General features: G+C 43.4%; 1 protein-coding gene across 1 annotated transcript in view; it reads right to left on the bottom strand.

The window, feature by feature from the left end:
- Positions 1-16,591, bottom strand: part of LOC132817315 (receptor-type tyrosine-protein phosphatase-like N) — a 281,771-nt gene extending 265,180 nt beyond the window's left edge. The window contains exon 1 of the mRNA XM_060827725.1: positions 16,494-16,591. Within this exon, the coding sequence (XP_060683708.1) occupies positions 16,494-16,591 (98 nt within the window). The remainder of the gene's footprint in view (positions 1-16,493) is intronic.
- Between the last annotated feature and the right edge of the window lie 1,661 nt (positions 16,592-18,252).

The following is an 18,252-nucleotide window of genomic DNA, read 5'->3' as shown; positions in this document are numbered from 1 at the left end:
ACACAATCACACACAATCACTTCCACAAAAACACACACATACACATAGAGAGACATACACACACACTGACATAAACACATACACACACAGAGACATACACACACACACTGACAGAAACACATACACACACAAGCACTTCCACACACAAACACACACACAATCACTTCCACACACAAACGCACACGCAATCACTTCCACACACAAACACACACACAATCACTTCCACACACAAACACACACACAATCACTTCCATACACAAACACACACACAAACAATCACTTCCACACACAAACACACATTCACAATCACTTCCATACACAAACACACAATCACTTCCATACACAAACACACACACAATCACTTCCATACACAAACACACACAATCACTTCCACACACAAACACACACACACTGACAGAAACGCATACACACACAGACACATAGACATACACTGACAGAAACACACACACAGAGACATACACATACACATACACACGGGCAGAAACACATACACACACAGAGACATACACACACATGGGCAGAAACACATACACACACAGAGAGACATAGACATATGCTGACAGAAACACATACACAGAGACATACACAGACACTGGCAGGAACACATACACACAGAGAGACATCGACACACACACTGACAGAAACACATACACACACAGAGACATCGACACACACACTGACAGAAACACATACACACACAGAGATATACACACACACAGGCATACACACACATTCAGACACACACAATCACCTATACACACACAGAGACATACAAACACACTGACAGAAACACATGCTCACACAGAGACATACACACACTGACAGAAACACATACACACACAGAGACCTAGACACACACTGACAGAAACACATACACACACACAGACATAGACACACACTGACAAATACACATACACATAGACAAACGCACAGGCAGACACACACAATCACCTATACACACACAGAGATATACAGACACACTGACAGAAACACATACACACACAGAGACATACACACACACACAGACAGAAACATATACACACAGACATACACACACACTGACAAAAACACATACACACACAGACATACACACACAATGACAGAAACACATACACACACAGAGACATTGAAACACACACAGAGACATACACACACATAGACATAGAAACATGCACACAAAGAAAGACACAATCACTTCCACACAAAAACACACACACACAATCACTTCCACACACACACACACACAATCACTTCCACAAACACACACACATACAGAAACACATACACATAGAGAGACATACACACACACTGACATAAACACATACACACACAGAGACATCCACACTCAGACACACACAATCACTTCCACACACACACACAACCACACATAATCACTTCCACACAAAAACACACACACACTTACAGAAACACATACACATAGAGAGACATACAAACACACACTGACATAAACACATACACACTCAGAGACATCCACACACACAGGCAGACACACACAATCACTTCCACACACAAACACACAATCACTTCCACACACAATCACTTCCACACACACACAATCACTTCCACACACAAACACACACACAATCACTTCCACACACAAACACACACACAATCACTTCCACACATACACACACACAATCACTTCCACACATACACACACAATCACTTCCACACACAAACACACACACAATCACTTACACACACACACAATCACTTCCACACACAAACACACACACAATCACTTCCATACACAAACACACACACACACAATCACTTCCATACACAAACACACACACACACATTCACTTCCACACACAAACACACACACAATCACTTCCATACACAAACACACACACACAATCACTTCCACACACAAACATACACACACAATCACTTCCATACACAAACACACACAATCACTTCCACACACAAACACACACACACTGACAGAAACGCATACACACACAGACACATAGACATACACTGACAGAAACACACAGAGACATACACATACACATACACACGGGCAGAAACACATACACACACAGAGACATACACAGACATGGGCAGAAACACATACACACACAGAGAGACATAGACATACGCTGACAGAAACACATACACAGAGACATACACAGACACTGGCAGGAACACATACACATAGAGAGACATCGACACACACACTGACAGAAACACATACACACACAGAGACATACACACACACACAGACAGAAACATATACACACAGAGAGACATACACACACACTGACAAAAACACATACACACACAGACATACACACACAATGACAGAAACACATACACACACAGAGACATTGAAACACACACAGAGACATACACACACATAGACATAGAAACATGCACACAAAGAAAGACACAATCACTTCCACACAAAAACACACACACAATCACTTCCACACACACACACACACAATCACTTCCACAAACACACACACATACAGAAACACATACACATAGAGAGACATACACACACACTGACATAAACACATACACACACAGAGACATCCACACTCAGACACACACAATCACTTCCACACACACACAATCACACATAATCACTTCCACACAAAAACACACACACACTTACAGAAACACATACACATAGAGAGACATACAAACACACACTGACATAAACACATACACACTCAGAGACATCCACACACACAGGCAGACACACACAATCACTTCCACACACAAACACACACACAATCACTTCCACACACACACAATCACTTCCACACACAAACACACACACAATCACTTCCACACACACACAATCACTTCCACACACAAACACACACACAATCACTTCCACACACAAACACACACACAATCACTTCCACACATACACACACAATCACTTCCACACACAAACACACACACAATCACTTCCACACACACACAATCACTTCCACACACAAACACACACACAATCACTTCCACACACAAACACACACACACAATCACTTCCATACACAAACACACACACACACACAATCACTTCCACACACAAACACACACACAATCACTTCCACACACAAACACACACACACACAATCACTTCCACACACAAACACACACACACAATCACTTCCATACACAAACATACACACACACACAATCACTTCCACACACAAACATACACACACACACAATCACTTCCACACACAAACACACACACACAATCACTTCCATACACAAACACACACAATCACTTCCACACACAAACACACACACACTGACAGAAACGCATACACACACAGACACATAGACATACACTGACAGAAACACACAGAGACATACACATACACATACACACGGGCAGAAACACATACACACACAGAGACATACACAGACATGGGCAGAAACACATACACACACAGAGAGACATAGACATACGCTGACAGAAACACATACACAGAGACATACACAGACACTGGCAGGAACACATACACATAGAGAGACATCGACACACACACTGACAGAAACACATACACACACAGAGACATCGACACACACACTGACAGAAACACATACACACACAGAGATATACACACACACAGGCATACACACATATTCAGACACACACAATCACCTATACATACACAGAGACATACAAACACACTGACAGAAACACATACACACACAGAGACATACACACACTGACAGAAACACATACACACACAGAGACATAGACACACACTGACAAATACACATACACATAGACAAACACACAGGCAGACACACACACTCAGACACACACAATCACCTATACACACACAGAGACATACAGACACACTGACAGAAACACATACACACAGAGACATAGACACACACTGACAGAAACATACACACACACACACTGACAGAAACATATACACACACAGAGACATACACACACACTGACAAAAACACATACACACACAGACATACACACACAATGACAGAAACACATACACACACAGAGACATTGAAACACACACAGAGACATACACACACATAGACATAGAAACATGCACACAAAGAAAGACACAATCACTTCCACACACACACACAATCACACACAATCACTTCCACAAAAACACACACATACAGAAACACATACACACAGACAGACATACACACACACTGACATAAACACATACACAAACAGAGACATACACACGCACACTGACAGAAACACATACACACACAAGCACTTCCACACACACACACGCACACACGCAATCACTTCCACACACAAACACACACACAATCACTTCCACACACAAACGCACACGCAATCACTTCCACACACAATCACTTCTACACATACACACACAATCACTTCCACACACAAACACACACACAATCACTTCCACACACAATCACTTCTACACATACACACACAATCACACACACAATCACTTCCATACACAAACACACACACAATCACTTCCACACACAAACACACACAATCACTTCCACACACAAACACACACACAATCACTTCCACACACACAAACACACACACACACACACAATCACTTCCACACACAAACACACATTCACAATCACTTCCATACACAAACACACACACAATCACTTCCACACACACAAACACACACACACACACACACACAATCACTTCCACACACAAACGCACACACAATCACTTCCATACACAAACACACACAATCACTTCCACACACAAACACACACACACAGACAGAAACGCATACACACACAGACACATAGACATACACTGACAGAAACACACACAGAGACATTCACATACACATACACACGGGCAGAAACACATACACACACAGAGACATACACACACATGGGCAGAAACACATACACACACACAGAGACATAGACATACGCTGACAGAAACACATACACAGAGACATACACAGACACTGGCAGGAACACATACACACAGAGAGACATCGACACACACACTGACAGAAACACATACACACACAGAGACATCGACACACACACTGACAGAAACACATACACACACAGAGATATACACACACACAGGCATACACACACATTCAGACACACACAATCACCTATACACACACAGAGACATACAAACACACTGACAGAAACACATGCTCACACAGAGACATACACACACTGACAGAAACACATACACACACACAGACATAGACACACAATGACAAATACACATACACATAGACAAACACACAGGCAGACACACACAATCACCTATACACACACAGAGACATACAGACACACTGACAGAAACACATACACACAGAGACATAGACACACACTGACAGAAACACATACACACACAGAGACATCGACACACACACTGACAGAAACACATACAAACACAGAGACATACACAAACACTGACAGAAACACATGCTCACACAGAGACATACACACACTGACAGAAACACATACACACAGAGACATACACACACACACACTGACAGAAACATATACACACACATAGACATACACTGACAGAAACACATTCACAGAGACATACACACACACTGGCAGAAACACATACACACACAGAGACTTCGACACACACATTGAAAGAAACACATATACACACACTGAGATATACACACACACTGGCAGAAACACATACACACAGAGACATACACACACACACTGACAGAAACATATACACACACAGAGACATACACACACACTGACAAAAACACATACACACACAGACATACACACACAATGACAGAAACACATACACACACAGAGACATTGAAACACACACAGAGACATACACACAGAGACATAGAAACATGCACACAAAGAAAGACACAATCACTTCCACAAACACACACAATCACACACAATCACTTCCACAAAAACACACACATACAGAAACACATACACATAGAGAGACATACACACACACTGACAAAAACACATACACACACAAGCACTTCCACACACAAACACACACACAATCACTTCCACACACAAACGCACACGCAATCACTTCCACACACAAACACACACAAAATCACTTCCACACACACACACACAATCACTTCCATACACAAACACACACACAAACAATCACTTCCACACACAAACACACATTCACAATCACTTCCATACACAAACACACAATCACTTCCATACACAAACACACACACAATCACTTCCATACACAAACACACACAATCACTTCCACACAGAAACACACACACACTGACAGAAACGCATACACACACAGACACATAGACATACACTGACAGAAACACACACACAGAGACATACACATACACATACACACGGGCAGAAACACATACACACACAGAGACATACACACACATGGGCAGAAACACATACACACACAGAGAGACATAGACATATGCTGACAGAAACACATACACAGAGACATACACAGACACTGGCAGGAACACATACACACAGAGAGACATCGACACACACACTGACAGAAACACATACACACACAGAGACATCGACACACACACTGACAGAAACACATACACACACAGAGATATACACACACACAGGCATACACACACATTCAGACACACACAATCACCTATACACACACAGAGACATACAAACACACTGACAGAAACACATGCTCACACAGAGACATACACACACTGACAGAAACACATACACACACAGAGACATAGACACACACTGACAGAAACACATACACACACACAGACATAGACACACACTGACAAATACACATACACATAGACAAACGCACCGGCAGACACACACAATCACCTATACACACACAGAGATATACAGACACACTGACAGAAACACATACACACACAGAGACATACACACACACACAGACAGAAACATATACACACAGAGAGACATACACACACACTGACAAAAACACACACACACAGACATACACACACAATGACAGAAACACATACACACACAGAGACATTGAAACACACACAGAGACATACACACACATAGACATAGAAACATGCACACAAAGAAAGACACAATCACTTCCACACAAAAACACACACACACAATCACTTCCACAAACACACACACATACAGAAACACATACACATAGAGAGACATACACACACACTGACATAAACACATACACACACAGAGACATCCACACTCAGACACACACAATCACTTCCACACACACACACAACCACACATAATCACTTCCACACAAAAACACACACACACTTACAGAAACACATACACATAGAGAGACATACAAACACACACTGACATAAACACATACACACTCAGAGACACCCACACACACAGGCAGACACACACAATCACTTCCACACACAAACACACAATCACTTCCACACACAAACACACACACAATCACTTCCACACACACACAATCACTTCCACACACAAACACACACACAATCACTTCCACACATACACACACAATCACTTCCACACACAAACACACACACAATCACTTACACACACACACAATCACTTCCACACACAAACACACACACAATCACTTCCATACACAAACACACACACACAATCACTTCCACACACAAACACACACACAATCACTTCCATACACAAACACACACACACAATCACTTCCACACACAAACACACACACACAATCACTTCCACACACAAACATACACACACAATCACTTCCATACACAAACACACACAATCACTTCCACACACAAACACACACACACTGACAGAAACGCATACACACACAGACACATAGACATACACTGACAGAAACACACAGAGACATACACATACACATACACACGGGCAGAAACACATACACACACAGAGACATACACAGACATGGGCAGAAACACATACACACACAGAGAGACATAGACATACGCTGACAGAAACACATACACAGAGACATACACAGACACTGGCAGGAACACATACACATAGAGAGACATCGACACACACACTGACAGAAACACATACACACACAGAGACATACACACACACACAGACAGAAACATATACACACAGACATACACACACACTGACAAAAACACATACACACACAGACATACACACACAATGACAGAAACACATACACACACAGAGACATTGAAACACACACAGAGACATACACACACATAGACATAGAAACATGCACACAAAGAAAGACACAATCACTTCCACACAAAAACACACACACACAATCACTTCCACACACACACTCACAATCACACACAATCACTTCCACAAACACACACACATACAGAAACACATACACATAGAGAGACATACACACACACTGACATAAACACATACACACACAGAGACATCCACACTCAGACACACACAATCACTTCCACACACACACACAATCACACATAATCACTTCCACACAAAAACACACACACACTTACAGAAACACATACACATAGAGAGACATACAAACACACACTGACATAAACACATACACACTCAGAGACATCCACACACACAGGCAGACACACACAATCACTTCCACACACAAACACACACACAATCACTTCCACACACACACAATCACTTCCACACACAAACACACACACAATCACTTCCACACACACACAATCACTTCCACACACAAACACACACACAATCACTTCCACACACAAACACACACACAATCACTTCCACACAAACACACACACAATCACTTCCACACACAAACACACACACAATCACTTCCACACACACACAATCACTTCCACACACAAACACACACACAATCACTTCCATACACAAACACACACACACACAATCACTTCCACACACAAACACACACACAATCACTTCCATACACAAACACACACACACACACAATCACTTCCACACACAAACACACACACAATCATTTCCATACACAAACACACACAATCACTTCCACACACAAACACACACACACTGACAGAAACGCATACACACACAGACACATAGACATACACTGACAGAAACACACAGAGACATACACATACACATACACACGGGCAGAAACACATACACACACAGAGACATACACAGACATGGGCAGAAACACATACACACCCAGAGAGACATAGACATACGCTGACAGAAACACATACACAGAGACATACACAGACACTGGCAGGAACACATACACATAGAGAGACATCGACACACACACTGACAGAAACACATACACACACAGAGACATCCACACACAGAGGCAGACACACACAATCACTTCCACAAACAAACACACACACTGACAGAAACGCATACACACACAGACACAAAGACATACACTGACAGAAACACATTCACAGAGACATACACACACGGGCAGAAACACATACACACATAGAGACATGGACACACACTCACTCAGACACACACAATCACCTATACACACACAGAGACATAAACACTCACACACACAATCACCTATACACACACACAGACATACACATACACAGGCAGACACACACACTCAGACACACACAATCACCTATACACACACACACAATGACAGAAACACATACACACACACAGACATATACACACATACTGACAGAAACACATACACAGAGACATACACACACTAAAAAAAACACATACACACACAGAGATATAGACACATACACTGACAGAAACACATACACACAGAGAGACATGGACACACACTCACACAGACACACACAATCACCTATACACACACAGACATACACACACAGACACACACAATCACCTATATACACACAGAGAAATACACACACACTGACAGAAACACATACGCACACAGAGACATACACATACATTGGCAGAAACACATATATACACGAAGACATAGAAACACACACACACACACACACACACACAGACATACACACACTGACAGAAACACATATACACACACACTGACAGAAATACACACACACTGACAGAAACACATACACACCCAGAGACATACACACACACTGACAGAAACACATACACACACAGAGTCATTGCAACACACACAGAGACATACACACACACTGACAGAAACACATACACACACAGCCATTGAAACACACAGACATAGAAACATGCACACTCACAAAGAAAGACACAATCACTTCCACACACAAACACACAATCACTTCCACACACAAGCACGCACACACAATCATTTCCACACACAAACACACACACAATCATTTCCACATACAAACACAATCACTTCCACACACAAACACACAATCACTTCCACACACAAGCACACACACACAATCATTTCCACACACAAACACAATCACTTCCACACACAATCACTTCCACACACAAATACACACACAATCACTTCTACACAAAAACACACACACGATCACTTCCACACACAAACACAAGCACTTTCACACACAAACACACACAATCACTTCCACACATAAACACACACTGACAGAAACACATACGCACACAGAGACATTCACATACATTGGCAGAAACACATATATACACGAAGACATAGAAACACACACACACACACACACAGACATACACACACACTGACAGAAACACATACACACACAGCCATTGAAACACACACAGACATAGAAACATGCACACTCACAAAGAAAGACACAATCACTTCCACACACACACAATCACTTCCACACACAAGCACACACACACAATCATTTCCACACACAAACACACACACAATCATTTCCACACACAAACACAATCACTTCCACACACAATCACTTCCACACACAAATACACACACAATCACTTCCACACACAAACACACACAATCACTTCCACACACAAACACAATCACTTCCACACACACACACACAATCAATTCCACATACAAACACACACAATCACTTTCACACACAAACACACACACAATCACTGCCACACACAATCACTGCCACACACAAACACACACAATCACTGCCACACACAAACACACACAATCACTGCCACACACAATCACTTCCACACACAAACACAAGCTCTTCCACACACACACACACAATCACTTTCACACACAAGCACACACACACAATCATTTCCACACACAAACACACACACACAATCATTTACACACACAAACACAATCACTTCCACACACAATCATTTACACACACAAACACAATCACTTCCACACACAAATACACACACACAATCACTTCTACACACAAACACACACCCAATCACTTCCACACACAAACACAATCACTTCCACACACACACACAATCAATTCCACAAACACTTCCACACACCCAATCACTTCCAAACACAAACACACACACAATCACTGCCACACACAAACACACACAATCACAGCCACACACAAACACACACAATCACTTCCACACACAAACACAAGCACTTCCACACACACACACATATACACAATCACTTCCACACACAAACACATATACACAATCACTTCCACACACAAACACACACATAATCACTTCCAAACACAAACACACACACAATCACTTCCACACACAAAAACACAACAATCACTTCCACACACAAACACACACACAATCACTTCCTCACACAAATACTCACAATCACTTCCACACACAAACACACACTCACAATCACTTCCACACACACACATACACACAATCACTTCCACACACAATCACTTCCACGCACAAATACACACACAATCACTTCCACACACAAACACATACAATCACTTCCACACACAAACACACACACAAGCACTTCCTCACACAAATACTCACATTCACTTCCACACACAAACACACACTCACAATCACTTCCACACACAAACACATACAATCACTTCCACACACAAACACACACACAAGCACTTCCTCACACAAATACTCACAATCACTTCCACACACAAACACACACTCACAATCACTTCCACACACAAACACACACTCACAATCACTTCCACACACACACATACACACAATCACTTCCACACACAATCACTTCCACGCACAAATACACACACAATCACTTCCACACACAAACACATACAATCACTTCCACACACAAACACACACACAAGCACTTCCACACACAAACACATATACAATCACTTTCACACACAAACACACACTCACAATCACTTCCACACACAATCACTTCCACACACAAACACACAATCACTTTCACACACAAACACACAATCACTTTCACACACAAACACACACACAATCACTTCCACACACATAATCTCTTCCACACACAAACACACACACACAATCACTTCCACATAAACACACACACACAATCACTTCCACACACAAACACACACTCACAACTACTACCACACACAAACACACACACAATCACTTCCACACACAAACACAATCACTTCCATACACAAACACACACACACACACAATCACTGCCACACACAAACACACACACAATCACTTCCACACACACATACCACACAATCACTTCCACACAAACACACACACACAATCGCTTTCACAAACACACACACAATCACTTCAACACACATACACTCACAATCACTTCCACACACACACAATCACTTCCACACACAAACACAATCTCTTCCACATACACACACACAATCACTTCCACACACAAAGACACACACACACAATCAATGCCACACACAAACATTGCCACACACAATCACTTCCACACACACACACACAATCACTTCCATACACAAACAATCACTTCCACACACAAACACAATCTCTTCCACAAACACAAAATCACTTCCACACCCACACACAATCACTTCCACACACAAAGACACACACACACAATCACTTCCACACACAAACACACTCACAACCACTGCCACACACAACCACTGCCACACACAAACACACACACACAATCACTTCCACACACAAACACACACTCACAATCACTTCCACACACACACACAAGCACTTCCAAACACAAACACACACACAAAAACTTCCACACAAACACACACACACAATCGCTTTCACAAACACACACACAATCACTTCCACACACAAACATACACTCACAATCACTTCCACACACACAAATACACAATCACTTCCACACACACACATACACAGACAATCACTTCCACACACGCACAATCACTTCCACACACAAACTCACAATCACTTCCACACACACAATCACTTCCACGCACACACACAATCACTTCCGCGCGCACATACACACAATAACTGCCCACACAAACACAATCACTTCCACACACAAACACACACATAACCACGTCCACACACAAACACACACTCACAATCACTTCCACACACAAACACACACACACAATCACTTCCACACAAACACACACGCAATCACTTCCACAAACACAAACACACAATCACTTCCACACACAAACACACACACAATCTCTTCCACATACACAATCACTTCCACGCACACACACACACACACAATCACTTCCACGCGCACATACACACAATAACTGCCCACACAAACACACACAATCACTGCCACACACAAACATTGCTACACACAATCACTTCCACACACAAACACAATCACTTCAACAAACACACACACAATCACTTCCACACAAACACACACACACACACAATCACTTCCACACACACACATACAAGCAATTCCACACACAAACACACACACAATCACTTGCCCACACAACGACACACAAACACGCACACAATCACTTCCACACACAAACACACACACTATCACTCCCACACACAAACACACACACAATCACTCCCACACACAAACATACAACCACTCTCTCACACACTTCCTGATAACAGCTAACCAGACAGCCCTGCATTCAAACCTGGCATCTAATTCACATTTGTACAAATCTCCTTCTTAGACACAAAACCAATTCAGATTAGAAAACAAGAATGAAAAACTGTCAGAGATTGCTGGAGAAACTTAGCAGGTCTGTGGATATAGAAACAGAGTTAACGCTTTGAGTCCAGAATGCCTCTTTTTCAGGATAATGGTCGTCACCACAGTCTTAACCAAACCATTTGTCACACTCCCTCTGTATTTGTGTAATATTAATTGTGGATTCAAGTGCGGTGTTTATATACTGGTATTAAAGATAATGTCATCAAAGCTCTGCTCTCTCACTAGAGAGAGACAACTGGTGGTAGTTTAACCTGAGGGTCACATGGCTCAGGCACAGGCAGAGGTTGAGAAGGAGAGACCTCGATGGTAATCTCGGCATGTGTGGCAATTGAACTTATACAGTTAGGATCACTCTGCATTCTAAACCAATCACCCAGCCAACTGAGCTTACCGACCCCAATATCAAATGGGCGGCACGGTGGCACAGTGGTTAGCACTGCTGCCTCACAGTGCCAGAGACCCGGGTTCAATTCCCGCCTCAGGCGACTCTCTGTGTGGAGTTTGACAGTGTCTGTGTGGGTTTCCTCCGGGTGCTCCAGTTTCCTCCCACAATCAAAAAATGTGCAGGTTAGGTGAATTGGCCATGCTAAACTGCCTGTAGTGTTAGGTGAAGGGGTAAATGTAGGGGAACGGGTCTGGGTGGGTTGCTCTGTGGCGGGTCGGTGTGGACTGGTTGGGCCGAAGGGCCTGTTTCCACACTGTAAGTAATTTAAAAAAAAAATCTAAATTTGTATATTTGAAAGATGGATTTCTTAAGCAACTGCTAAAAACATTATTCACAGGATGAGGGTATCGCTAACTAGGTCAGCATTTACTGCCCATCCCTCATTGCCAAGAGGGCAGTTAAGAGCCAATCACCTAACTGTGGTCTGGAGTCACATGTAGGTCAGACTAAGTAAGGATGGCAGTTCCCATTCCTGAAGGATATTCGTGACCCAGATAGGGTTTACCAAAAATCAGCAATAGCTTCATGGTCATCAGCAGACCCTTAATTCCAGATTCTTTATTAAATGCAAACTCCACCATCTGCCAGGGCAGGATTCAAACCCTGGATCCCCAGGACATAGTCTGGGTCTCTGGATTGACAGTCCAGTGATAATAACACTAGTCTAACACTTTCCCTTTATTGGAGAAAGTGAGGACTGCAGATGCTGGAGATCAGAGCTGAAAATGTGTTGCTGGAAAAGCGCAGCAGGTCAGGCAGCATCCAAGGAGCAGGAGAGTCAACGTTTCGAGCATAAGCCCTTCTTCAGGAAGGCTCCTGAAGAAGGGCTCATGCCAGAAACGTTGACTCTCCTGCTCCTTGGATGCTGCCTGACCTGCTGCGCTTTTCCAGCAACACATTTTCAACACTTTCCCTTTATCCACCTGTAAACATCATAAAAGTTTCCAAAGCATGTCACCAGGCATTACATGCTATTATGACCAAGCAAGTAATCAAATCCCCTCTTGGTCGGTTAATATAAATACTTTTTATTTTCTTTTTCGCACACAGCTATCACATTGCATTTAAAACATTATCGATTTGATCAAAATGAAATAATTAGATTATAAGGTTTGGTTAAAAACAAAGGAATTTTATTACCTATCAATCCTGGAAAAAAGTCATTCATACACACGAATGCAAGTAATAAGCTTTCAAATATACCCCAATACATAGAGGAAGATAGATGAATTACAGTTTAAAGTTCTTTGAGTCTTTGAGTTGTGTGAATGAAGTTTAGCTACTGTCTTGTTTCATCAGCAGTGATGAATTTTGAAGATATCCTTGAGTTTTTGCTGGATTGTTGGTTCTCCAAGGATTTTCTTCACCAGGTATTGATTTCAGAAATTCATGAAGAGAAAGGCAGGGAGCAAGAGGTTGTCTTCCAGGTCATGTTTGCAAACCCATTAATCCTTGCTCAGCAATGCTGTTCCAAATCTGCTGTTGAGAAATAGTTCAGTGCACATTCTGGAGTCTCGTTCTATTGTCTTTCCAAGCCAGCTGATTTATTCCCTTATTTTGTCACAGGAGATTTGAACAGATAGGAATTAAAGTCAGTTTGAAATGTTCAGCTGCCTTTATATATAGTGAACGTGTGTTTGTAATGACTGGGCATAGAAACATAGAATCCCTACAGTGTGGAAACAGGCCATTTGGCCCAACAAGTTCACACCGACCCTCCAAAGAGTATCCCACCCAGACCCATTCCCCTACTCTATTACTCTACATTTACCCCTGACTAATGCACCTAACCTACATATCCCTCAACACTACGGGGCAATTTAGCATGGCCAATTCACCTAACCTGCATATTTTTGGATTGTGGGAGGAAACCCACACAGACACAGGAGAATGAGCAAACTCCATTCACCCAAGGCTGGAATCAAACTTGGGTCCCAGCGCTGTGAGGCAGGAATCTGGATATATTTCCAGGAACGGTCTGAAGTTGCATTTAATAAAAATCAAATGAGCCTCTCTGGGAACAGCCTCCACCTTACAAAAAAATTCTTGAAAGACGTGAATCCATTAGGAGATGTAGACCTGAGTTTCAGGCTTTTAATAGGGATGTTAGCTTCAAACTTGTTTTCTGATGGTTTCATGAGATTGGCTAAATCTGATGAGGTGAGGACAGCAGCCATTTTAGGCTAATGTTTGTTGTCTTCCAAGGTCAGTTTAGTCCAACTACGTCTCAAGCAGGAATAACAGGTGAAGAAAGTTGAATACTGATTGTCCACATGTACTAGTACCATAACAGTCTGTATGTAATGTGAAATGACTGAAAGGATTGATCAATAGAGCAGGTTTTAAGGTGTGTTAGAAAAGAGAAAAGCATTGATGAGGAAAGGAAATGGTGAGCATCTACAAATCGGCTACCTTCAATTTTAAAAGTTCTGAAATGTACTTTATATTGAAATTTTATTTCCAGTAAAGAAGTAGGGATGCCTTACTGCAGTTATACAGGGCCATGGTGAGACCATACCTGCAGCATTGTGTGCACTTCTGATCTCCTTCCTGAGGGAGGGTGGACTTGCTATAGACAGAGATTGGAGTCAAGATTAGAGTGGTGCTGGAAAAGCACAGCACGTCAGGCAGCAACTGAGGAGCAGGAAAATCAACATTTCAGGCAAAAGCCCTTCATCAGGAATGCAACAGAGGAAGTGAAGTGGAGCTTCACTGGGCTGATACCAGGGATGGAGACACACAAAGAAACCTGCAGATGCTGGAAGCCAATGTAGACAGGCAGGGGGCTGGGAGAACACAGCAAGGCAGGCAGCATCAGGAAGGAGAGGAACACAGCAAGGCAGGCAGCACCAGGAGGGAGAGGGATACAGCAAGGCAGGCAGCATCAGGAGGGAGAGGGACACAGCAAGGCAGGCAGTATCAGGAGGGAGAGGAACACAGCAAGGCAGGCAGCATCAGGAGGGAGGGGAACACAGCAAGGCAGGCAGCATCAGGAGGGAGGGGGACACAGCAAGGCAGGCAGCATCAGGAGGGAGAGGGAACACAGCAAGGCAGGCAGCATCAGGAGGGAGAGGGAACACAGCAAGGCAGGCAGCATCAGGAGGGAGAGGGAACACAGCAAGGCAGGCAGCATCAGGAGGGAGAGGGACACAGCAAGGCAGGCAGCATCAGGAGGGAGAGGGACACAGCAAGGCAGGCAGCATCAGGAGGGAGAGGGACACAGCAAGGCAGGCAGCATCAGGAGAGGGACACAGCAAGGCAGGCAGCATCAGGAGGGAGAGGGACACAGCAAGGCAGGCAGTATCAGGAGGGAGAGGAACACAGCAAGGCAGGCAGCATCAGGAGGGAGAGGGATACAGCAAGGCAGGCAGCATCAGGAGGGAGAGGGATACAGCAAGGCAGGCAGCATCAGGAGGGAGAGGGAACACAGCAAGGCAGGCAGCATCAGGAGGGAGAGGGACACAGCAAGGCAGGCAGCATCAGGAGGGAGAGGGACACAGCAAGGCAGGCAGCATCAGGAGGGAGAGGGATACAGCAAGGCAGGCAGCATCAGGAGGGAGAGGGAACACAGCGAGGCAGGCAGCATCAGGAGGGAGAGGGACACAGCAAGGCAGGCAGCATCAGGAGGGAGAAGAACACAGCAAGGCAGGCAGCATCAGGAGGGAGAGGGACACAGCAAGGCAGGCAGCATCAGGAGGGAGAGGGATACAGCAAGGCAGGCAGTATCAGGAGGGAGAGGGAACACAGCAAGGCAGGCAGCATCAGGAGGGAGAGGGATACAGCAAGGCAGGCAGCATCAGGAGGGAGAGGAACACAGCAAGGCAGGCAGTATCAGGAG

Source organism: Hemiscyllium ocellatum, chromosome 7, assembly GCF_020745735.1.
Source record: "Hemiscyllium ocellatum isolate sHemOce1 chromosome 7, sHemOce1.pat.X.cur, whole genome shotgun sequence".
In the NCBI taxonomy this organism is placed as follows: Eukaryota; Metazoa; Chordata; class Chondrichthyes; order Orectolobiformes; family Hemiscylliidae; genus Hemiscyllium; species Hemiscyllium ocellatum.
Note: the sequence above shows the minus strand (reverse complement) of the source record. Positions and strands in the feature narration are given on the sequence as shown.